At 45.8% G+C, this 25,748-nt stretch overlaps 1 protein-coding gene across 16 annotated transcripts in view; it reads left to right on the top strand.

The window, feature by feature from the left end:
• CADPS (calcium dependent secretion activator) overlaps positions 1-25,748 on the top strand; it is a 206,313-nt gene that overhangs the window by 14,876 nt on the left and 165,689 nt on the right. For all 16 annotated transcript variants that reach the window (XM_086846973.1, XM_086846974.1, XM_086846981.1 and 13 more), the window contains exon 2: positions 25,180-25,293. In XM_086846973.1, coding sequence (XP_086703099.1) covers positions 25,180-25,293 — 114 coding nt within the window. The remainder of the gene's footprint in view (positions 1-25,179; positions 25,294-25,748) is intronic.

The raw sequence follows: 25,748 nt of genomic DNA on the forward strand, positions 1-25,748 counted from the left end.
GTTCATTCTCTTTTTCTTGTATCTCCTTCTGACTTCTCAAGCAAACATTAATGAAAAAATTGGGGGTGAGAACCAGCAAAAAAAACTACTCGTCCCTGTTGAAACCATGGGTACAAGGTCATAGCTGTTTATGTAACAAATCTCACAGGATTCAAAAAATGTCCTTGGAGTTGTCTTGTGCAATTTTTCAGAAGTATTCATGGAGTCACAGCACTACTTTGCACCAAAAATTGTAGCCATATACTGTAATTGCACATTGTGCACCTCTTTGTACCCTGTTTGAATGATCCTACTTTGTAGGTATGACACAGAAGCTTAATGATAAAATAGCAAAAATGCAAATTACACATCTATCTTGTTTAAAAAAAAACATGTAATTATGTTAGCATGTAGACCCTGCACTAGAAAAACTACTGTAGACAGAAAAACTCTTTAAATGTCTGTGTTCTTGAGAGCTGTACCTTGTGTGAAGAGCATTTACAGCCACCTCATATCACCCCCTTCCCAAGGGAGCCAAGCATCCAGTGAGTTCCCCATGGCTGATAGATCTCCCTGGGCCTTGTGGGGCTGGGGCTCTTTTTGCACAGCAGACCTGGGCATTGTTCTAGGGAGTTGCTGAGCCTTGGTAACTCAGCAGAGGTGGGAAGGGCTACAAACAGGGGAGCAGAGGCAAAGAAACAACCTCCTGCATCATGCGGGCTGCTGCTGAATCACTGTTTATGCTGTTTCCGTACCTGCTGACTTGATGCGTGGAAATAGGGTACCTCTATTTTTAGTTCTTACCTTGTGCATTTATGCACATGCACGCTAAAATGATACTTTTTGTGATGGGAGCAGTTTCTTGCCTACACAGGGAAAGTATTTCAGTGTTGTGGCACAGTAATGATTCCCAATTTCTTTCCTTCCTGAAATAATCTGCACAAGGAGAGAGTGGGGAAGAGCTTCTTGCTCTCTGTAGTAATACAGGATGCCCTGAGTGCCTTGGAGCTGCTGCTGTAATTGATGCCATCCAGACATGGTCCTGCCCCACTGCCTTTCTGGCAGCAGAATTGCAGCTGCCAAATTTTATTCCATATCCTGCTGGCTTCCTTTACCCTCTCCTTTAGAGCTTATTTGATATGTAACTAGGATTTATCAACTATTGCAGCAGGACCACAGTGTTTTGGTTTGTTGCTGTCAGTTTTTAATCTGTGGTTTATTTTGCTCCTGTTGATGCTAGTGGAGCAGTATTGAGCTCTGTCAGCAGAGGAGAAGGTCCCAAGATGAAACCAGCACATTTGTGTTGGCAGGAGTTGCGTGTTGGCTGTTACCTGCTGCTGCATTAATTGTGCTGTGAAAACAGGCACCACTTTTAAGGTAATTTAGATATAAATTACCAATACGAGCTGGGACGTTGAAGTGAGGCAAAGCAGCGACTCGTCTGTAGCAAAAAATTACTTACACTGGAGACAAGATCTGGCTTATTTTGTTAATGCTGCAGGAAGCCAGTGGTTGCTGGTGGAACATTCCAGTGAAAACAAAGCTTTCTCATTCTAGTGTGTTTGGATTGACAATGGCATTTTGGGAAGAGAAGAAATAAAAAGTGCTCTGCTTTTAAATGGCTCTGTCATTCATGCAGCAGCAGCTTTGTGACACTGTCTGTCCTCAGCTGCTGCGACTTCAGAAGCCGAGATTTCCCAGAGCTGATGAGATTATTTGACACAGTGATATTTTTTGGAAAATGCATTGTTCCCTTCCTGGTATCTTCCTGGTGCATGGTGTGCTGGTACCTGCCACCAGAAAGCCTAGGAGTGAGTGCTGCTGCTGCTGCTAAAATGAATGAAATTGTGCATTCAGTGATGGCAAACTGGTCCAAGTGCTGTGTCCCATGTAAGTGTGACAAAAGGCTTGTCAGGATTCTGCTTTAAAATCCTGTGTCTAAAACCTTAGTGCTGTACTTGGCATTCATCAGGTTTTTCCAGCGGCCCTCTTTGATTTGCTCTCAGGAGAAGGTAGCAGGGGAATAGCTGCTGCTCTTGAATACTGGGTGAAGTTTGGCATCATCTAGATGGGAATTGTGCCTTTGACTTGAAGGTCTCTGTAGCTTTGGTTTCTGGAATGTCTGGATGTTAAACTGTCACCTCCCAGCAGGTCTCATGTCTAAAACCACTTGCAGGGCAGCCCTGTGGCAGCCTTGCTTTCCTTAGCTAGCTTATGCAGAGTCTCAGTATCCAGAAATTAGTGTTGCCTCCAAATTCAGATCCATTTCTTAAATAACCATTTACTGTGCTGTGAGAGTTTGGTCTGGCCAGCAGGAATGACTTAGTGATTCTGGTACTCACTCCGGTTCAGTGACGCCTGATGTCTTTTGGGTCCTTTGCTGTCCTTCATCATTACAGAGCCTTGGCACCTGCACCCAGGAGATTATGGTGTCCTTGTGAAACCTTTGCTGGTCCAGTTTCTGTCCTTTTCTCAGGGATATCAGGAATGAAGCAGTCACTTGCATTGCTGCAGAGTAATTTTCTGCCTCTGGAGCCACGTACAGAGCTGCAGCACGTTCACTCCTCGCTGCACACCCAGCCCCAGCTTTTCCTGGTGTGAAAAGCTTGCTGAATTGTTTTAAAATGCCACAGCAGGAAAGAGCTCTATTTCTTGTACTCCATCATTTATGTCAGCCCAACTGGTGAGCTATTTGCCAGAAGCACGTGGCGGGTGTAAATGCATTGGCTTTACATGGACCTGTTTTCTGAGTGCTTGTGGCTGCCCTGTTGAGGAGCATCACCAACCAGTGCTGGAAAACTCCTGGGGGAAAAGAGGGAAGAAAGAGGAGAGGTGGGAGGAAGGTGCTCATCTTGAAGCAGAAACACCATTTGCTTCTGCTTCACCTCCCTGCAAAGAGACAAGGAGGGCCTTTGGACTGTGCAAGGACACACTTCCCTCAGTATGTGGGAATAAGGTAGAGCAAGGGCTACCCAAGAGTAGCTGTTTAGAAACAGATCTATGGTACCTTTGGGTTTTGGGGAAAGAAATGCTGAAGGTTTGGGCACTTAATGTCTTTTTTTTTATGGAGCTCAAACTGGACTGCAAATACTTTCCCCCCAAAGATGTTTAAAGCTAAGCCTCACAAGGCTGAAATTGTGTGCAAGCAGCCCCAGCTCTCCACGAGGCTTCAATTTTCAAGATTATTCAGAGATTTGCAAATTAGAAAGGTGCTGAAACCGGTTACCTTGAGTTTCAGTGGTAGATCATTTGATGGTATGTGGCGTCTTGCAGATTATTTCCCAGGCACCATCCCCTGTCAGTGGTACTTTTCCATCTCTGATGGTGTCTGTGGCCAGAGCTGTCTCCTTGGCTTATAGCCACACTCTTTAAGGCACAGAGAAACCAAGGCAAGGGGAAGAGAGGCTGAGCACAACCTGAGAAGGTGCTCTCAAATCAGTGCTGGCTGCCAGCTCTTTCCTCACTGTGCCCAGGGAGGTGGCAGTGGCTGTGCCAGGGATGCTCCCGTGCTCGGTGTGGGATGCAGGATGTCTCGTCAGACACCTGAGCAGACGGCTGGGAGGTCAATACCTCGTTAGAGCAAAGCCATGTGCCTGCCTTGCCTTTCTGCTCTCTAATTGCTGCCTCGGTGCTTCCTATCTGCATCCAGTAAGCGAGCTACCAGATAGTTAATTACTGCTCTGGTCTGAGTGCTGTATTATAGTCCATTCTGTCAATACTAATTGTTTTATAGAAATATGAAGTACCTCTTCCCCTTTCCTCCAAGGACTTTGAGACACAATGTGGGCTTTAATGATATCATGCTCCCTTCTGTCCACTGTGAGCAGGAAAGTATCTCCCATTTTCAGCAGGCACTTAGGGCGATCTGTTGGAGAGTCATGAGCACTCTGCTTCTGGGGTCTGTTTCTGTGCCTTTCCAAAAAAGCTCTTTCCTTGCCCTGGTACCTTTGGTGCTGTGTATTTATAACTAATCAATTGCAACCCAAGATCACAGCTATGATTATCAATTGTCCTGATGAATGCTTCCTGACATTGTTCCATTCCTGGGTGGGGTTTCTTCTTGCTTTTCAACCTTTGGTTTAATAAATAGGTGCAAAAGAATAAGTAACTTAAGCAGGGTGTTTAGGTGGGCATCTGCTGAAAGTGCACACAGCAGTGTATAAGGATAGAAAATAAGGAAAATTCCCCCTTTCAGGCATGGAAATTGTCATTCAGTTGTATCTCTGTGTACTTGCACTGAGTTGGGAAACCACTGGTGTGATGGCTCTTTGCAGGGGGATTTATAATTTTGAATGTGTTCTTATTACTGCCCTGCAGTAAACACCAAATAAACATTCATAATTAAAGAAAAGTAAATTTAAATGTGCTGCACATGTGTTGAGCTTCAGGTGTGTTCGTAGTGACTAATGTTTTAGGGCTGTGCTCTGGTTCTCTTTGCCTCACTGGAGGTTTTGCTGTTAGCTTTTAATCGTTAGTGGCATTGCACAGAGCAGGATGAATTCCCAGGTGAGCACCTGCAATCTGTGCTGTCATGCAGAGATGAAACAGGAGAGCAGGGAAGAGAGCCTGGCTGTGGGAAAGGCCCTGCCACCGGGATGCTCCAGACCTGAGCCTGCTTTCTGTACCTACAACATCCCGCACAAGCCTCAAGAACGAGATACGGGTATGCCTGAGGCTGAGGTGTGATTTTAACAGGGATGGGGAGGATTTGTTGACACAAGGATGGATGGCAGAGTCCTGTTCCCAGGGGGTTGGTGAGGATGAGAAGTGTTTTAGCCCTTCACTACGTGGCACCTTCTGCTTGGGATGTGCCTCTGTGTTGCTCAGCACAGCTGCAGGTGCACATTCACATCAGGGCTTCGTCTGCTGTCAGCTGGTTACACCACGCAAAAGGAGGACGGCTGGATGCAAGGGTTGATGGTATTCCTCTGCCTTCCCAGGGGATTCACAGAGCAGACCATATTTAATTAGACTTGCTTTTATACTTAATTAGAGTCGCTTTCAGAAAACAGCGCAACTTCTGGTGCTATCAGTGCTTTTCAATGGCAAACACGGGAGGGCAAGCAGCATTTAGGTACTGCAGACCCACAGGGCCAGAAATACTCAGTCTGAGAGGCAGGAGTACTGATCCATGGGCTGAATGGTGCAGGATGACTGCTGGCTACTCCCACAGGCATGGCACAGTGCTGGACTGCTGGACATGCTCGCTGCATCCTTGTCAGGCTGATGAATCCGTGCTGAAGGTCTGAAACTGCTGTACGCAGGCTGAGATTACATGGCTGTCAGTGCAAGCTGTGAACTGGGAGGTGACACAGCTTTTTCTCTGAAGGAGAGGTTTTTTTGCATATTGTGTGGGATTTATAAACAAAACTTACTCCAGTACAGGCTGAATCTTTCCTGTATTCTATTAAAATATGGGGGGACAGGAGGCAAAAATTAGCCTTTTAGACTTAATCTCTGTCTTGTTCATCTGTATTGAGCTCTGAGAGTGTTTGTGAGCAGAGAGTTGTTGTTTGGCTTGGAGTTCCTGCACAAGGGCTTTCCATCTCAGCTGAGCACTCTCAGTGCTTTCTCTGCTGTTCTCCACAAACACTCAGTAAAGTTTGATGTCTTGCTGATGTCATCTGCAGGATGTTCTGTTCTGTGGCTTTAAAATGCATCCCAATTTCAAACCTGCTCCATTAGGTTTAAGAAAGACTGTGCTGGTGCCCTGGCTGTCACATCACGCAGACTTGTGGAAGCCTGCATGTTAACTGGTCTCTGAAAACAGTTTCCTGGTTCTCAGCAGCAAATGTGATTATGGTTACACTGGGGAATAGAAGCATTAGAAGCCACGTTGTTGCATTAAAGGTCAAATTCAGTTGATTTTTAGTTCTTCAGCAGCAGCAGCCTCCTCTCTTTTACACCTGTGACTTCATGTATGTCTGCCAAGGCATAGGCAGGAGCTTAGAGATTGAGTACCAGGTAGGCCAGGCTTTGCTTCTGGAATTTTTCTGGGGAAGAAAGAGGCAGTAACATCTTGGCTCTTAGTTGATTTTTTTAAGAGAAGAGCCTGGTGCTGCTGTCTCCCAGTGGTACCCAACGCTGCTGCTTTGTGCCTGCCATCGGTGGGAACTGGGGAGCCCCAGTGCTGTGTGCAGCTGGATTCTGGGTGGGAGTGATGCAGCTTGCTGGATCAGCACCTGGAAAGCCACAGGCTTCAGTGGGAGTGGGGCCAGTTTCCAGGCTATGCCTGCTTGGGACCTGTGGCATGAGGATGTGTATTTTGGGAGGGCGTGGGATTCCGTGTTCCAGAGTGAGTGAGCTCCCACACGTGTACCCAGGGATGTGCAGCAGCTCAGGATGTCACTGATGATGTTTGTCACATTAATATTCATCTCCTGTGTTTGCAAATCTTGGCGTGTGCTGCAAATTCTTCTGTTAGTATTTTGGGGCAATTTCCTTCGGTTCCTGATTAAAATGCATGTGTTTTTCCTCATTTGAAAATATCATCTGTATCAAAAAGCTAATGATCACAATACCTGGCTTCCTTTTCCCCAACAAAGATGACAGCAGTGATATAAATCATTATGTTGCTGATTGTAAAATTGCTACCTTCAGGCACGTCTTTATTTTAGGGCTGGATTTTTTGGCTGCCAGAATTTACAGGAAAAAGACAGTTAGAAATTTTCTCCTTTTAATATGTAGTTTTCACAACTCTCAAGTCTCTTTATCATGTCAAACTGCTTTGGCTGCCAGGCTGGAAAAAGCAGAAGATTAAAGTGCCTTTTTTTTTTTTTTTCCCCAAGCATGCAGCTGTGCATATAAGTATATGGTGTCTTTTCTGACGTAAGATAAAGTCATAAAGAGTTCCTGGTGGGCTTTTGCATTGCTCTGCTATTGTGGTTCTTGCTGCAGTAGACAGTGAATGTCCTTTCCTTGGGACTTTTTTCTTGTCTGATTTGAACCTCAGTTACCTTCTTCTGGTTTCTGGCATGGTTGTTGTGGGATCACAGACCTTCCTAGCACTGAGGTGCAGCAGCTCCAACGTGTGCAGAGCCCTGCTGAGAATTTGGATTTTAGTTGCTCATTTTTGACGTGAAATCTTAAAGGGATTTTAATGCAGCGTCATATGGAAACACTAAGGATTGTTTGTTTTGTTGCTGGGTTAATTTTGTTTTATTTTAGGTGGGTTTTTTTCTTCCCACCCCTGTGGGGAGATGTAAATGCCTGTCTAGAGAAGTCAGGAGCTGCAGAGACTGTCTGAAATGCCACCACCATCTGACCACCTCCCAAATGGCCGAGCTCTGTGCTTGGTGAATGACGACAGCAAACCCTATGAAGGGTATGGCTTGTATTTAATTCTGCATTACAATCCCTTTAATCTAGGATTATATCCAGTTGTTTTCTTCATGCAGGGTCTGTCAGATAAAAGCAATAGCATCAGGGAGAAGAAAAATTGCCTCAAACAGGGGCTGGAAACCTTGAGTATCAGCAGGTGCTTTTATCAGAGGCATAAACCTACCTCACAAAAACTGTCCAGGCAGGTGCAGGGGCTGACAGGACCCTCCAGCTCTGATAGATTAAGACCCAGGGATGGCAACTGGTTGCAAATGAAACAGTAATTGCTTTCCCCTCACTGAATGAAATCTTCTCTGAGGCGATTACACAGATTAAAGCTTCCCACTGCAATGTACCAGAATAAATATAGCCTGTGCCTCTTGCGGGGGCCGCTGCAGAGCAGCATTGGCTGCAGGATGCCTCTTGTGAGGTATGGGAGGGCAGCTGGAGTAAAGGAGAGAAATCCTGTTAAAAATAGGGCTGGAAGGACCTCAGGCTATCTGAACATCTTCCTCTCTTAAAGCTGGATTGAGCATGCCCAGGTTGTTCTTGGTGGCACTTGTCCAGCTGGTCCCACTGGGGATGTGGGGACATGAATTCCTGGGTCAGCTCATCCTGTGCATCTGCATCCTTACTGGGACAGGGCTTTTTCTCCAGTATCCACCTGGCTTCCTTGCTGTAACACATACTTTTAACTTTTTGTCATGGATATGAGTGGGAATGAGTTTGTTTTGGGGTTTTTTTTTCAGCAGATTTTTCCATACTTTGAAGAGTCTTGTCCTCAAAGCCTTCCTGAGGGAGCTTTTTGCTCCTTACAGCCCTGCCCTGGGCTCGCATTTGTTGCTTTGCTCCTGCTCCCCTTCTCAGGGGCTCCCTGAGTGGTCAGTGCCACCAAGGTGCCCTTTCCCTGCACTTTGTGAGTATTTAGTGCACCCTGAGCCATGCACTTTACATGTCAAATTAAGCCATTACCCTAAATAACAGATGCATTTTACCAACCTGATAATTGGTAGTAGGTGCCACTTCGACCAAGGTGCGAGGGAGAATTTGCCATGCTTACACAAAATCGCTTTCCTTGTTTATCACAGCATGATTTAACTACCTGGTGCTGCTAGTGGAGTTTGATTAGGTTGCATGCTATATAGTTTCAAGTACAGCGTGTGTGTGGTAGTTGCATAACACAAATTAAAGTCTGAAATACAGAAGTCGTATATGTGAGTCGTAGGGATCTTTTTCCACTCTAATTAGCTTCTTTCCAGAAGAAAAGAAAAAAAGCATAAAAAAAATGCAGTTCACTTCAGTGTGTAGTAGAAGATGAAGCCTTATGTGGGCTGGAGCAGTGCCACATGATGGAGCATCGTTCTGGGTTGTACAGAGCTGTGTCTCTTCCCTACAGCAGTGTGCTCCTGTGAAGAATCTGGCTTTTCCTAAGGCGTTTGGCAAACCTGAGGAGGACAAGTGCAGTTACGGTGGGAGGGGTCTGGTCTCCTCTGTCCAGACCCTCTTGGCACAAGCTTGGGCTCCCCTTCCAGAGCTCAGCATCAGTCCCTGCCCAAGGGACACAGTCTTGTGTCCTTGGCACAGCCCTGTGAAGGGGACTGCTCCTGGCTCTCATGGCTCACCATGTGAAATTATTCGAGTTATGAGCACCTTGGGGCGAGGCCCGGGAGGGTTTTCTGTTATTTTCATTTTGCACCAAATGGTACAGGGAGGCCACAAGACTATGTTATCAGCACAAAACCAGGCCCTGGAACTGACCTGTGTGCAAATGGGTGAAGGCAGATGCCTGGGTAGCACTGGCTTCTGCAGAGGCATGTGCAGCCAAAGGGATTTGAGTGAGCTGTGGGCGAGAACTCAGAAGTGCTTTGAATTGTGACAGTGATTGCAGCACCATCACCTCCTATCAAATGAATCAGCAGGAAAGAAGTCTTTCTCTAGCCCAGGGCTAGTTAGTTTAATTAAAGGCCTGTTGCTCTTGCAGAATTTTGATGTAGTCAGCTAAGTTGGTTGCTTAAATGATGTAATGTTGTTATGCCTATTTTTCCTCGAGTCTAAATTTCTGTGGCATAAGTAACAGGATGAAATAATCTGTTGTTGTCTGTGGAGAGCTGATGAGAAACGAGTGGTGGAGGTGGTGGGTAGGCACTTTCAGGGGATCTGCTGTGAGACCTGATGGTTTTGCTGCAAATTGTAAGGGCCAAGGCTGTGCCAGCGACTCGTCTCGTGTGGCACACTTGGGAGATGGCCACCACCGGCCCAGCACCTGCTTATTAAACTGTTTTGAAGAAAATAACCTTGGCATCTAGTTTATCCATTCTCAGGGGAATGTGATTTGTATCTGGCTTTTTCTCTAATTAATAAAAATCTATTTTTATATCGTGGGGATGAATTTTCTCTAGGCCTTTGCTTATCCAAAAATTGTCAGTGACTTCAAGTGATGGTTTTAATGATGGCTTTTTCTCTTGGTCTGAACTGCTGGACCCTAACAAGGACCAAAACAATGTCTTTAAGTTTTCAGCCCCTGTTCTTCCATACATGCAGTTTTCTCATGGTCCACCTTTTGGTTTTTGTTATATCATTTTCTGATCCCAAGCCCTTGTTTTTCCAAACCAATACTTTCTTGTGAACTATCTTCTGTTTCCACTGGGGATAGAAATGATTTTCTGTTCCTCATCCCAAGGAGCTTGGTGGTTGTTGGCAGTAGCTGTTCATGGAGTAGTTTCAAGAAATGCTGCAGTGGCCACCTGGTTCCCTCAAGCTTGCTGCTGAGGGCTGTGACTGACTGCCACGTGGACACTGGAGTGGGGCTTGCCTTGTGCCATTGCTGGCACTTCACTGGCCATTAGTGCTGCTCCAGCTCCAATGCCCCATCCCAGCTGGGATCCAGCCCTTCTTTGGAGCCTGAGCCCTGGCTCTTTTCTCATCCCCACAGTCATGATCATTTGCCTGGTACAGCTGCTGGGGCTGACTTAATGCAGTTCTGTACTCATCAAAGGCACTCATCAAGACTGGAGGCTTTTTGGCTCCTTGGCTGCTGCTTCTGTCAGTAGTTCCTATTAACACTAATGGAAATCACACTCTGGCATCAGCAGCACTGCACCCCCTGTGCTGTGCTCTGCTGTCTGACAGGCGTGGAATTGTGGAGGTAATTCCTTCTGCATCACACAGAGATTTTACTGCAAGGGGTCTTGCTGTCACTTCATAAGTACTGTGCCAGCTTAATGTTCTGTTATTTTCTTTCTTGGGAGCTGAGGAGTGTGATGGGGGTTAATGTTGGTTCTTAGGCACGGAGAATAAGGGAAGAAAAGTCTTCTTTTGAATTCCAGCCTTTGACAGAGTGCTTCAGTGGCTTTCCCTGTGGCCCTCCATAGCTGCAGGGTACATTGTTCTCTCTTCAGCAGCAGCCCCCGAGCAGGAAAGGCAGCCTCTGTCACCCACCCAAATGTCAGCCCGTAGGCAAAGAGGATTTGTGCACAGCTTAGCAGAGGGCTCAGCTACCAGCCCCATTCAGAAATCTCCTTGGTCTCCCAAACAGGCTGATGCCTTGCTCTTACTGACTCATGTTGTGCAGGCTCTCAGTTGCTCAAGATAAGCATCTTTATTCTGCTGTGCTCTTGCTGTTAGCCTGCAATGTGGCAAAGGATTCTGTCTTTGTGGGATTTTTTTTCTGATACTATCTTCAGTTTCTTTGCTTCTTCATTGTACCAGGAAGAATTGAGATTTGTTTTGCATCTTTAAAGCACATTTCTGTAAAAAATGTCTAAGGAATTAATCACAAAGCTCAAAAATAGTACATGGTTTGTAAAAAAGTAGTCACAGTTCAAAAGACTAAAGGAAATAATTTATATTTGCCACTTAAATTTAAGGGGAGCTTTATTGTATTGTGGGATATAGTATCAGAGAGAAAAGTGAGATTGCAAAGACAGACATCAATCAGAAGGAGTGACTTGTGCCCAGTTCTGCATTCAGGTTTGGGGAACTTTGCTTCTCGTAAATACTTGGGCTTTTGTCAGTGAAGGCAGAAATATCTTCTCCAGGTCTGGAACTGATGGGCAGGGATGCTGAAGTTCTCAAGTGACTTCTGTTGCCAGCTTCCCTGGCAATTTTTTTCCAATATTTCCTGGGGGGGAAGATTTTATTGCTGATTTTGTTTGCTACAGGATGCATAATGTCTGACTTTCCAAGCCCAGAGCCAGGGTTTCAGCTGGAACCTTCTCTGCTGTGTGGGTCAAGCCAAGTGCTGAAACCTGGCTGGAAGTGAATTGGAGGTGGAACAAAGTTTCCCACCAGTTTGTCCTTCTCTTGTTGGTGTGGTCAGGATACTTGCCCACTCAATAAACCATTGTGTGTAAAACTCAGAAGTTTGGAAACTGCAGACAAGGAGAGGCTGGATGGCAAAGTAACATTGGCATTGCTGGAGAAAGCCCTGCCAATGTGGAACTGAGGGGAATGGGCTTGTTTGTGCTGCTTTCTGGCATTTCCCCTTTGTGCATGGCCCAGCTTTCTGGAAAAAAGCCTGCTTGGTCACAGTTCAACCTGATCCCCTCTTCATGAGGTTTTGAGGCCAAAGGAGCTGCATGAGCCAGTGCAGCTGGTACCTGGATCACCTGCCTTGACCTTCACACCCTGCAGGCTCCCTGCCCAACTTCCAGCGTGCCTACTCCCTCATCCAGCTGCCAGGGAAGCTCACTGCTGATATTCCAGAGGGCTGGGAAAGCATTTGTCTCTGAGACAACTGCCAATCAGGGCTGCCTGTTCTGGAGCAGGCTGTGTGGGCCCTCTCTGCAGCGTGTGTCGTGTCAAGGGAGAAACCATCTCTGGCTGTGCTGGTGCTGGCCCAGCAATCAGCACCAGGAGTGAAACTCCAAGCTCCTTTCATTCAAATATTTTGGGGCATTTTCAGGTAAGCGACTGGATTCCCACATCCTCAGTTCTGCAGCTTTTATTCAAGCAATATTTAAGAGTAGTGTATTTCCTTCCAATTTCTGCAGGTACCAGTTATCTCTAATTCTTCAGCGTAGGCTGAGGCTTCTAATAGGAATGTTTGAGTTGAAAAAAAAAAAAAAAAGGCAAACCATGCTGTAGGGGGAGGTGAGCTGGATTGATTGTGCACATACAGCATAATGTGGGATCTGGTTTATGGGATCAGAGTAACATGGAGTACTGTGGTCCAGCTGCCACCAAGCTCTGGGATCTGCCACCTGCACAGACCTTTTTCCAGGCTGTAGCTCGCTCCTCACACTTATTGAGAGGAGGAAAATGAGAGTAGTGATGCAATGCATTGTGCTCATTTGGGGAGTTTATTTTCCCTTTTTTTGTAGTTTTTACTGTTATGATTTCAGTGATCTCTTGCAGGGCTCCTAGAAGCAGAAGGCAAGCTCCAGGATAGAGAATGCTGTAGGCAAATGCTAGCACAGCTGCCTTTTATGAAGAATAATTTCATTTTGTCTTTTCCTCTTTCTGCATGCCCACGTGTTTTTCTGCTCCTACAAACTCTCCTCTGAAATGATATGCTTCAGTTCTGCAGTAGCTTTGCTGCTTTTTGTGGGGGTTTCAACTTGAGCTATTAATGTGTAGACAAACTCACTACCAGATGTAGAAACAGGCAGTTCTTCCCTCCTGCCCTTTGGGGCCATGTTCTGCTGCTCTCTCTGTGCACAGCCTGCTCTTCTTCCTCCTCCTGTTTTTTTTGGGCCAATGTAAGGTAGTGTAAGACACATAGGAAATCTGGAATTTGAGCTTGGACAGCGTATTCTGGGGGTGTGTTGAAGAGGATATTTACTCCATCTGTTACATCCCCTTCTGCTGCAGGTCACTGTTCTTGTAGCATCAGCCTGCAATTCTTCTGAGCAACCCACAGTAAATGAGGAGCAGAGACAGCTCATCTGATGGGCAGAGGATAGCAGGGGGCTCTGACCCTCCCAGCAGAAATGCACAGAGCTCATCACTCACTCAAAGCCTTTAAATTTATTCTGCCTCAAGTCCAAAGCAGAAAAATTAATCTTTCTTCTTTTGGAGACAGCCTGCAATATACTACACATCACAGGAATTCTTAAAACAGCTTTCCTGGCTTAAATCAGAGAGTTTTTAATGTGTAGGCATGTGTTTTTGGAGAGGATTTTTATGTAGGGCCATATACAACTGCTGTGTTGAAAATTGCCAGACTATAGAGAGTTAATGTATAATAGTGGTACCAACCTTACTCTTTTGGGTGTGTTAGGAAACAAATGTTTCAAATGGATATTTTGAACTACTGTCTCTGAGATTTGGCCAAAAAAAGCCCCACAGGGCATCAGAGGTACAAAAAAAGAGGCTTTTTAAAGGGTTTTTTTTGTTTTGTTTTGTTTTTTTTTTCTTCTAGTTTACCCAGTACTGTGTCTCCAGGGTGATGGGAAGGTGGTTGGACCAGACCTGATCTGGCTGCCTTTGCTCCCTCTGCCCCAGAACCAGCATGAAAGATTTGTGTGGTTGGGTGCTGCTGCTGGGACTTGGTGGCTGGTGCTGGGTCACAGCAGGCAGCTTTGGGGGGATGTTCTTTAGCTCTAATTAAACTTGGCAGGAGGTGGAAGGCAAAAGACAGCCAGCGTGCTGGCCAGAGGCACCAAGGGCAGAGGGCTACTCGCTCAGGGAGCCAAGATGTCCCTCTGGCCCCAGCCAAGTGCCCCAGGGAGGATTCAATCAAGTGCTGGTTGTGGTGCTGCTGCTTTCCTTCCACGGGCGGGGTTTGTGTTGGGAAGGTCCTGGTTGGTACCAAGCTGTGCTCAGATGCCTCATCCCTGTCCTTCCACCAGTTCCCCAGGAGATCTCCCTGGGCTGCAAGGCTCAGACTGATCACTGCAGCCTGTCAGCCAGCAAATGGCCTCTCCCTTATCTTGAAAACCACGGTTGAACTTCTTGCCTAATCTCAAGCAAGCAGTTAATTGTCCCTTTGCAGATGCCAATGTGGGCCCTGCTCACACCGCACACAGGCTGTGTGTACCATGACTGCCCTAGCTGGATTTCATTTATACTTACAGCCTAAAGCTGAGAAAAGGTCATTGCTTCCTCCAGCTTTCCCTGTCAAGTGAGTGTGCTCCAAGCCTGGAAATCTGAGCACTTGCTTGCACAAAGCCACCCCTGGGGATATGTCCCCATGGGGCTTTCATCCCATCTCTGATGCCTCAGATAATTTGCAAGATTTGCCCCTTGTTTTCAGCCTCCTGACAGAAACTGGGTCCAAATTCTAGGGCTGTGGGAAACAAATTGGATCATTTTAATAGTGCCTTTCTTTAAATAATAGTAAGTCACCCCAGTGGAATGATGTTATTAGGCAGATGAATTTCCCTGATGTCTTTGAAGGAGCAGACGGACATTCTCAGCTATTCCAGGTACATACCAGCCATCCTGTGAAGGTATATTTCCATGTATCTGCCTGGTGGTAGGCATGGAAAGTTGAAATGCTGTTTCCTTGCAGTAGTTTGTTGCCTCAGAACAAACTACCTTTTACTAAACTTTCTCCTCCAGCTCCAAACAACATGCCCTTGTAAAATCTGATATTACTCACTTTAGCAGGAAATGTGAGGTGGAGGAGGACGTACACTACAGTTTCACACCTTTTCTCTTGTTTTTCTATCTAGAAGCAAATTCTGTTCTAGTTTGACTGATTGCTTGAACCTCTTTCAAGTGCTCTCTGAAGGAGACAGCTTCTCTTTTACTGGATCAGAGATGCATTTGGCTCTTACACAGATTTTTCTTAAAATCTGGAGTGTTTTCTTTTTGTTTGTTTCTTGGAACTCATGGCAGATTCATAGAATAAAGGAAAATTTCAAACACAACAAGTTGTACTTAACCAGAGCCATGGTCACATCTCTGGTCACGTCTCTTGGTGGGCTGCTTTGAAAATGTGCTTTCTTTGGAAAAGAAATATTGCTCAGACCTGCATCTGCTTCATCTTCTGCTCCAGCAGCCCAATTTCATGTTGATTCAGACAGCAGCCCTCTGGTTTGGGGGCTGGTGGTTTCCCCAGCTCTTGGCAGGGGCAGGGTGGGCATATGGGGTGCCCCACAGCAGGGCTCACCATTTTAGCCTTGTCTGCCTGGGAGCTCCTCTTCATTTCTTGCCATCTTGTTCATTCCCATCAAAGATATTCCCTCCCCTGCTAACTCTGCCAGGCTGAAACCAGCATTTTCACAGAGGCTGGGGCACACCAGGAGTCCTTGAGTCTCCATTCATTTGTCTGCCACTTCTGCTCAGTAAGAACTGTTTTTAAAATAGCTTGTGACATGGAGGAGAGGCAGAGTTTAATGATGAAAATGATGCAAAAATAACGCCAGTGATGGTAGATGTGCTTTTTCTTTATCTTAAAAAAGAATGGAGAGAAGCCTGTGTTTCTTGTTTGGACATCTGAAGTGTCGGTAGGAGATCTTTAGCTCTGATTGTTTAATATTTTTAAGTCAGCATGAGCCCCTGTATATATCCACCAGGAAGGATGATTGGCTTCTGCAATCTGTAAGGTCTGCCTGGAATAGGAACACAGAGATGGAAATAGTTCAAGTAGTGATTTAAACACGTCTCTAAAACTAGCTTGCTTTTCCTCTTGGATATGCACCATCCTAGTCTGTGAGAGGCTCTCAGTTTTTTCATGCATGTAGCCACTTCTGGAGAGAAGAAAAATGCTGTTACTCTCCACAGATGGGAAATGCAGCACAGGAGGGAGCAGACAAATGGGCTGTTGGACAGCAGGACTTGCTTGAATCCCAGAAGCCCCCAGCATAGACCACCTTTTGTTCCCTCCTCGTGCCTCACCCCCATTTGTGGATCAGTTAGTTTATGGATATTTAACTGTCCTTAGGTTGTGCATGCGATCTCCAAACCCACAATATACTGAGCCATTCCTAGCCCCTAATCCAAGAATGGAGATACTGGGGTGGTGTCAGCAGCATTATGGGTTGCTGATCTTCAGAGTGCTGAACTGTCCAAATAACACTGGCCTGGGTGGTGGAAAGAGGTTCTGTGCTGTTAGTTACCCCTCAGGAGGGGCTGGCAGAGTGTTCCTGGTCAAAGGGGCTCTGGCCACATTGAATAGCAGTGTAAAACCACCACTTCTATACAATTCTTTCTTTTGGGCACCTGGGAATTGTTTGCTCCTTTGTAGCATTTGTAAGAGATTTTGCACTTGTTTTTTATCAAATAAATACAGTATCAGCTATCTGTTGCAGATGATTGAATGAGAGGTTTTGCATACCTGTGATGGTGACAGAGCAGGAGGATTAGGGCTTTTCAGCCAGTGGGCAATAGATGTGTAATATCCATACCCCAAACTGTCATTTTTACTTCCTTTCAGTCAGGCTCTGAACATCGAAGTTCTGGAAGTTGTCCTCAGAATATTCTGAAATAAATATAATTTCTAGTAGGATCATAGCCCAGCCTGTTCCTGACTTTTCCAAGGGTCCGGACATGGGTGTCTCATGGAGAAGGACCTGTGATGTTCTCCAGCTCCCCACCTCCCTCCTCCACTGCAGCACACCAAGGTCCTGAGGCATGAAAGGATGGGAGGTAATGTCTCAGAAGCTGTGTCACATTAACACTCACAGGCTTCCATAGACCATCTGTTGTTTTCCATCCAACAGAAAAAAACGAATGAAAATGTTACTTTCCAAGACTGCCTGTGGTGTTCCAGAGGAGAAGGAAGATCTTCCCTCAATCCTTTATCCTGGGCTGAGTGTTTTTTGAGGTCTCAGAGCAGCAATACATTGTATGTACCACATGTACTGCACTGGTGGAGTGAAAGGGCAAGGCCAAGCCATGTCTGTTGCATTTACAGAGTTCCTACATCAGTCAGAGCAAACATGCTCCAAGTGCCCTTCTGGCCAGGCCCTTGCTAGGGGGGCTTGCTGGAGCAGGCTGTGTAAGCAGTTGTGTTAGTGGTCCTCAGGACTTGAGGTTAATCAGACAGGAACTGATTAAGGAAGGTGTTTGAGCCAGAGAGAGGAGGAGGAGATAATCCAGCTGCAGAGTCCAGCCTGGGAGTAAAGGGATTTCTGGGCACCCAAAGGGGCATCCAGTGTTGGGGGGCTTTGATTGTCACTCTGCCCATTCTAGACAGCCTCTATTCTATCTGTCTCCTGGATTTATTTCCTAGCTATATTTCTGCTAGTATTTTTATGGCTTTGTTTTTTCTGTTTTATTAACAGAACAGCTGCACTTTTACCACAGGCAGGATGACGCTGGGCTTTCTGCTGAAAGCTGCCACATCATGATGATGTGTTTTACCCAGCAGACCTCACCAGGCAAGGTTCTTGGCACAGCAGAAGTCACCAGGGAGGTTTCTCAGAGCAGCAATCACCCCTCAGCCCATCCCCAGTCACTGGCCTAGTATTTCATTATTGCTATTTCTTGCTTCTGTTTTGTGCTGGCTTCTCTATTCTTCTAAGATCAAAGTCATATTTTTATTAGCAGTAAAAAAATAGGGGCCTGAATCTGTTTGATCATACACAGAAAGATACCCAGCAGGGCTAGCTTAGTCTGTTGGATCTGTCACAAACTCACTCTGCTAATGGCTTGCTTAGGTAAAATAAGATCAAAGGTGGAAAAAGTTCCAAGTTTTCTGTGCTCTTGTCAGGTGGCTCCATCTTGGGGTTACTTGCCAGCACATCAGCTGCAGAGGAGGAACCAGCCAAGAGGAGACACACAGGAGAAAGAAACTTGCAGTCAGGAGCAGAATTTCCTGATTGGAACCACTGCTGAGCCACCTGGTCTAGTGGGAGGTGTGCCTGCCCTTGACAGAGGGAGTGGAACAGAGAGTGATCTTTGAGGTCCCTTCCAAACAATTCTGTAATTCTGTGATGTTCAAGGAAAAGGGGACCCTTTGCAGGGGAGGGATGCAAGGAGACAGATACAAGGGTGGTATGTGAGTGTTGGATAAAAATCCCTGGTACAAACAAAGAAAGTGAAGCAGGCTGTGGCAAGGTATCTTTTGATGTACCTGCATCTAGGCTTGCTCTGTGGTGGCAGGTTGAAAAAGGAAGGTGTAGTTTGGAAAGTCATCATGGCAAGGCCCAGTCCCAAATCCTGGGTTTGCTTTCCTTTTTTAGCATTGTGCACCGCAGTGTTGCAGAAAGTAGGAGCAGCTATAGTGGCATTTTAGGTCTTTCATATATGTCAAAGAAGTGTGCCAGAGTGAATCATAGAAAAGAAATATACTCAGGGTTTGAGAGGATAAAAAAGCACATCCATGTATTTCAGCGAGCAACTCAGAGCCTGTGCTTTGTCTCTCCAATAAATCTGCTACTGGATGTAGTCTGGGACAGTGGAAAGAGGAGATCTGCACTGCTTGATCTAGAGCCTCTGTGTCTGCAGCTGGCTTAACCAAAGGGATTGATGTTTTGCCTTCCCATAGTTACTCAGCAATACTTGAGCCTCTTTACAGGAGAAATGGTCCAGCAAGTGCCAAAATCATTTAACACTCACTGCTTTTGCTGCAAAGCTGCTGGAGTTTGCTCATAATAGCGAAGGTAGTGAGAGGTCCTGGCAGGGAGTGGAGCTGCTGTGGGGAGGCATGGCTGGGTGGTAGCTCTGTGGCTGAGCAGAGGAAGGGGCTTTCTTCCTCTGCAGGCTGCTTTAGTGGGTTTTCTCTCCCCTTTGGTCACATTGCTGAAGCAGATAGGTCAGGAAATACTATTTTTGTTTTCTTGGCCTGCTTGAGTGAGAGGCTGGCTCAGTGTCTGACCTCCAGATGGGTGCTGTGCTGGTGTCTAAGGACCCAGGAGCTGTTTGCATTGTTTGTGCTCAAACCCAGCCTGATCTCTGAGCACAGGGCAGGTGGGCATGTAGGAGTGTTTCTCTTGGAGGATCCCCATTGCTCTGACCCATCCCCAACATCTCAGGTGGGCTGAGCAGACAGGGCATGAGCTGCTGCAGGCACGAGGGGTTGTGTGCTCTTCACTGCCCACGTGTGTAAACCCAGGCATGGTCATGGTGCAGTCATTTTCTCTGCAACAAATCAGCTGGACACCTTCTGAGAGAGGAGTAGGTGACACTGGGGTGGCTTGCCAGGACCGTGTCTTTTTCTTGTTTGCCACTCACAAATGATGAGTGTGGCTGGAGAGTGGGTGGCCAGTGTGGATTCAGCAGGGCCTGTAAAGCATGGACCAAGGGAGAGGCAACAAGCACCCACAAAGAGGGAATTGTACAGGCAGCAGCAAAACAGGGGGTGTGTGCACAGTGATCAGCATATGGTCAGACTGTAAGGGTATCCCTGGGAAGATGTATGGTGGCTATCAGGAACCAAAGCACAAGAAGCTCTTTCTGGTAATAAGTATTAAATGTCTCTGAATCAACCAGAAAAGGCATTGTTAGGTGGCTGGGAACAGTTTCCTGAGGCTGGCAATTAATACTAGTTGTGTATGTGAGCACTGAAAAGACAGCAGTGTTCAGCTGTTTGCAGAGCAGCCACGTCTGCCCAAGAGAGTTTGCAATTAAAACCCCAAGTTCTGGAGCTGTGAGTCACCCCACCTGTGGCCCCCTCTTGTAGCAGAGAAATCAGCATCAGCAGAGGGACAACCTGATACTTTTTGCCAGTGCAAAATAACCTGTTTGTTTGGTTTTTTTCCTAGTCTCATGTCCATTGCTGGGGCCTCAGGCCTCTCTCCTGAGACCAGTGCTCAGCTGCTCTGGCCTCCTCCCCACGCCTTCCCTCCCACATTGTTCGTGTTGTGACTGGTTTTTCTGGCTGTGAAAGCAGCAATGATGAGAGATGCTCATTTGGTTGGTTTAGATTTTTCCTAAATCACTTGGTGCTGAGGAGTAATGAAATATTTATTAGATGTTACAAAACCAAACCCAGAGCAACAGCACAGTGAGCAGTTAAATATTCCTCCTTTCCTCCCTGCAGTGGTCCCTGAGCAGCAGGTGCCCTAAGAAGGAAGAGCTCAGTGCTGCTTGTGGTTGACTGCTGCTGGGCTTTCTGGATAAAAAGCAGAGGTGCTTTCCCTGGGAATTACCTGCAGTCCTCAGCTGAAACCATTCCTTTGGGACAGGGGTGATGCTGATGGGCTGAGCCATCAGGGACCAGTGTGCAGTGCTGTGTTGCATCCTCATGTCCTGCCTACAGGAAAGACCCTTCCAGTGGGATGTGCAGTGTGCCAGGGCTGTGTGAGACATCAGAACACTGAAACATTCTGTGTTCATCAGAGGTGTTCAAGTGTGGCAGTGAAGGGGGTCACTTTTTAGCCACAGGGTACCTTTCACTTGGAATAATCCTTCTACAGAGCCCAAATCTGATTGATTTCAGCAGCAGTCACATTGATGGACAGGGCTTTATTAGCAGGTTTGAGTATCTGTACAGGTGTGGATGTGTTATGCTGGAGCTTGATACTTACAGATTCAGCAATCTACAATCTAAGATGGCCCTTCCTTCCAAATCTTCTGTTGGTTATGGTATTGCTGTAGTATAATGTGGATTTCAGTGGAGTTCTAGAGGTCTCTGGCCCTATTTCCCTGTTTAAAGCAGGGCTCCCTCCCAAACCAGATAATTTTCATGCAGTCAGGCTGTGGAAATTTGCAAGACTGGAGATGCTACAGCCTCTCTGGGCTCATTTTGGTGCTGTACTTATTTATTCCTGCATGCTCAGACTCAGCAAAGCATTCTGGAGAGAGAATGTCTTAGTGAGGCACATGGCTGTGTATAACTTTTTTCAGGGAAGTTTTCTGTAGCAAGCAACTCCTCTTTGCAGTCTTGTGCTTCCCTGGTGTAGGCAAAGAAGGCTGGAGACAATGTGCAGAGTCTGTGCCAGGTGTTCACTGGCTGGAACACTTTGGAGAAGGTGCCATGGCTCCCTGCATCCAGGTTGGCATTTGGCTCTGAGTCAGACCGAGTATGTGCAAAAATAACACAGAGCAAAAAAAGCTGCTGCTGAATGTTTGTCCCAAAGACGCTGATGCGCTGTTTGCTGGGATCTGCATCAAGGAAATTCGTTTGGTTGCCTCTGTGATTTGCTTGTGGCTGGTGGGTCTTTAGTCAGGTTGTGAAGTCACTAGATTGTGCTGGGCATGTGGTTTTTTTCTTAATAAAGTTAAACCAAGAAGGTAGGAATAAATCATGTCTAGTCACTGGTGAGCTCTTCCCCATAGTGTAGTCTGTTATGGGAAAGGCATCTGCCAAGCTTCTTATTAAAAGCCACTCAATCCACCAGGGATGCCAGCCCAAAAGCTCCATGGGTGCCGTGCCTGATACCTGTGCCAGGAGTTCACTGCCTCAATTGATTACAGTTTTTAATATGTCTGTGTATATCTGGCAAGTTAAATACTCCCATGCTTTAGACAGGTAAAGGTCTGGGAAACACCCTGCTGCATAAGCACACCACAGTATCAACCTGGGAGAGTTCTCTTGGGTCCACAGTGCTGTGTTCTGTGATCTCTCTGGAATGCAGAAATGACTCATTTTTTAGTGGCTCACATGTGGGAAGCAGTTGTAGGGAGCATCAGAGAGGTTTGGAAATGTGAGGGAAGGTAAGCAGAATAAACCTTTTCAATCCACCAGTTTTCCTGCTAACTCCCAGCTCTCCTGTGTGATGGCACTTGGATTTGTGTTCGCATGGGAGGCAGCGAGGCTGTGCCCCCAACACCCACACACCTGCTGGGCTTGCAGCCCAACAGGGTTTCACCTCCTGCCACAGCTGGTGTGAAGGCTGTGATATTGTCTGATGTCCTTCCAAATGGAAGTAATTCTGCTGTTTTCTGCTATTTGTGAGCACCCTCTGGAAGGTAACTGAGAAGTGGTTTGTATTGGCCCCTTAGTGGCTTTACTGGATCTGCAGAGGCTGTTGGCTTGCTTTATATGGATTTCTAGCTTATCACTTATCAACTGCCTCTAATTACAAGAGATAAAATAACACCCCTGCCTTTAAAGCACTTAAGCTTCCAGTTGAGTGTTCAGGGCATGTGCTCTTTTAAGCCTGTGGCTGAGTTAGTAGCATCACTTGGCACTGCTTCAAGGCTCTGGAGTGTGATGCTGGTGCTGAGACTGCCCAGCCTTGCTCCAGCCTTTGCTGAGAGGTGCAGCCTCCCAGCTGCCCCAGAAGTGCTTCTGGGATTTGGCAGCAATGCCTGTGCAGCCTGATGGGGAAGGAAAGAGGCATAAAATAGGAGGTGAAGTGTGTTGGGCATATTTGGTTGACCTGCAGGTCTGTTTCCTCTGCTCCCTTGTGGTGCTGGCTTTCTGCACCAGGTGTTTGCTGCTGTGCTGCAGAAGCTAAGTTTAATGTGAAAATAGTTAAATTGTGTCTCAGATCGACTGCCTCCTTGATAACATCCCCAACAGTGGCACAAACATGGATCAATACCCAGTGCTGTCTCACCTCTGGTGGGGGTGTCAGTCTGAAGGTCTTGTTAGCTGAGGACTGGACTGTGCTGCAGCCTGCTGTGATCAGAGAGGATCTCCTTCTCCCTGGATGGGGAAAATGCTGGCATACAGCTTGGCTGAGAAGGAAGCAACTGACACTCTAGTAGAGACAAATCCGATGATTCATTTCCACAGCCCCCGGGAGCTTGCGTGTGAGCTGCGGATTGGGAATTTCTAGGAATTTCAAGGAGCATCATTTGTTCTGAAGGTATCCCATTCAGTACTGAGGAAGGAGGATAAAATACTGCTGCTAGATGGCATTACAGGAATTGAACAAGCAAGGACTCTTGGAGGTTGTCGTAAGAAATAATCTGGACCCAAAAATGTAATAAATAAGCCATGCATGTTGTTAAAAATCCCAAATGAAAGAGCCTCTTAGTATGTCTTTCCTTGTGCCTCAGCACCCTAATTTCAAGGCTACCTGTAGTTTTTGTGTTTCCTCCCTTAGTTTTTTATAGCATCTGTTGCCCTGTCATCTTTCTGACATTCACAATGCTCACTAATAAAAAATCATCAATACATTTAATTAACATATTGCCTTTCTATTTCTTTGCTATTTGTTTGAGATAATTAAATTATTAATAAAAACAGACCTAGCACAGGTGTCTTCCACTTGATCACTTCATTGTCTCCTCTTATCATTGACCCTGTTTTCAATTTCGAGCTCAGATAGGTTTGGAGCCTATTTTACAGCTGATGTTGTGCATGTTGCCCAAGGGTTCTTGATGTCTAGGGTGCTGTTGGGAAACACCCCAAAAGGGTTTAGGTTCCTGACATGGCAGATAGGATCTAATTTTTGGTCCCAAGAGTCTGCCATCCTAAAAGCGAGAAGCTTTTGGCAGTGCTTTTCCGCTGTGCTCATGGTCCAAGGCTGAGATGAGTCAGGTTAAGGGACGATCCTTACTCCAGCCTGTGATGCTGAGCTTTGTTGCGTGTGTCAGACCCTGTGAAGCGTGGGCTGGTGTTTTTTGGGGGTGGGAATGACCCACCTTTGCAGCCCCCATGAGGTGCTGAAGGCTGTTCCACGTTTTCTAAAGCAGAGCATAGTGAGTCTCACTTTGTCACTTTGATGAACACCTCTCCATTAGCAGTAAGATAATTCCAGATTATCACATCAAATGGCTATTGCTCACTAACCCCCCTCAGCGTGGTGTTGAGGAATTAATTACCAGAGTTCATGATGTTCGCTACTGCAGTCCCTAAACACCCCACGTAGCACATTGTGATTGTAGCTCCAGTGATATTTATCACTGAATTTTCCAAGTGGTCCCTCTCCTGCTTTTTATCACTAGTGGTATTTACCAGGCATCATTCTGCTCTAGTTGTTTGAATCTCTGCAGTTTTTTGTACTTTATTCAAAGCCATTTAGACACTTAGAGACATTAATTTTATCATTCTCTTCCATTCTAATGGGCTCATTTCTTCCATTGGCATGCAAATGAGAAAAAAAAGAATCTTCTCTAGACTTTTTGGTCACTAATAAATACCTGTCCTAATTCTTACTGCCTAACTTACGCTTTAAGTTTGAAGTTGCAATATATACACAAAATTAATTCTTATCCTCAAACATGAAGTAACCCCATGGTAAAGCAGCCCCAGCTACATTGCAATCCCTGCAGCTTTTCAGCATGGGTGTTGTCTACATCTTAAGATGTTAGGCTGGCATTGCTGATACATAACTTATGTGCCTGCTGTGACTTTGTCTGCATTTTAAGCTGAAGAGGTGGGTTTTTAGCTATGTCTGGTTTTAAACTGACAGATAAATTGGAAAAATAATGGCATGTTATCTTACAAGGCTGGAATAAACCCTTGTAAACTTTCTATTGATGCCATTGTGACAGAATTCGAATTGTCTTGTAAGTTGTACCAGCTGTATGCTAAACAGAAAGTGTTTTGAGCAGCAAAGAGACAGCAGAGAAAGTCCTTGCTAGGATAAGGAGAATAGGTTTGCTGTCAAAGGATTTCAGCATTAAATTCTTTCACTCCTGGTTTTGACTGATGTTTTGTGTGTAAAAAGCCAAAATAAATGAGCAAGGACAAAAAATCAAAAACAAAAATCCAAAAACCAACAGCTAGCTTGCAAGGCTTTCCATTTGGTATGAAACCTCAGCTTCTGAAGGGGAGGAGAGGCTGAGTGGAGAAAGGGTTGCACCAAAACAGATTCTTCCAAGCACTCACACAGCAGCTTGCTTTTAAATTAAGTATACCTGAAGCAGTAAAAGTCTTGTGTTCATTTTGTGGTGGCAGAGTTGTTTAGAAATGATGTTCAGGGTGACTTCAGGTGCTTGTGATGCCTAAATAAACATGCCAGGCTGCAGAGTGCACGTGTGTGTGTGTACCCATGTGTGGCTGGTTCCTCAGCTATTGCTGGCTGTCCCCAAAGGAGAGCAGAAATGCATGTCATAAGCACCTCAATAAGGTATTGCAGGTCAATTACTGTTTTTTTTTCCTCATACATAAACCTTCTTTGATTAATTTTCTTCTTTTGGCATGTTTTACAGATAAGTAAGCAGCAGCTCCAGACAATCAAAGATCGTTTCCAGGCCTTTCTCAATGGAGAAACCCAGATTGTGGCCGATGAAGCATTTATAAATGCTGTCCAGAGCTACTACGAGGTAAGGAGAGACAATGCAATGCTCTTAGAAATTCCTGTCCTCACCCATATTCACAGATGGGGTTGAATGCTGAATTAACAGTTTGTCCATTATCACACAGTATGAAGCAAAGGCAAGTGCAAAGTGACTTCTGTCTAATGTCTGGTACATCACAGTGTTTGGGAGGTTCAGGATTTGAATGTAAGCCATGAAACAACCCCTGTGCCATGGTGTTTCCTTATAGATTGATTATGGGGAAGACTGTCCTTCCTTTGAGCTGAAAAATAATTTCCTGGTACTTTTAAACAGTGTATTCTAAAACAGGGAAGATGGAAAAATCAGTAAAATCAATGTCATGTGCTCCCTGTGAAAAATACCAAGAGAAATCTGGGCAGCACATTCAGTTCTTGTGGGAGCTTTTGCATTGTGTCCAATTGACTTTGGGATTTTCAGCAACAGTCTTGTCTTTTCTCTTT

Source organism: Cyanistes caeruleus, chromosome 11 (assembly GCF_971803275.1).
Source record: "Cyanistes caeruleus chromosome 11, bCyaCae1.hap1.1, whole genome shotgun sequence".
Lineage (NCBI taxonomy): Eukaryota > Metazoa > Chordata > Aves > Passeriformes > Paridae > Cyanistes > Cyanistes caeruleus.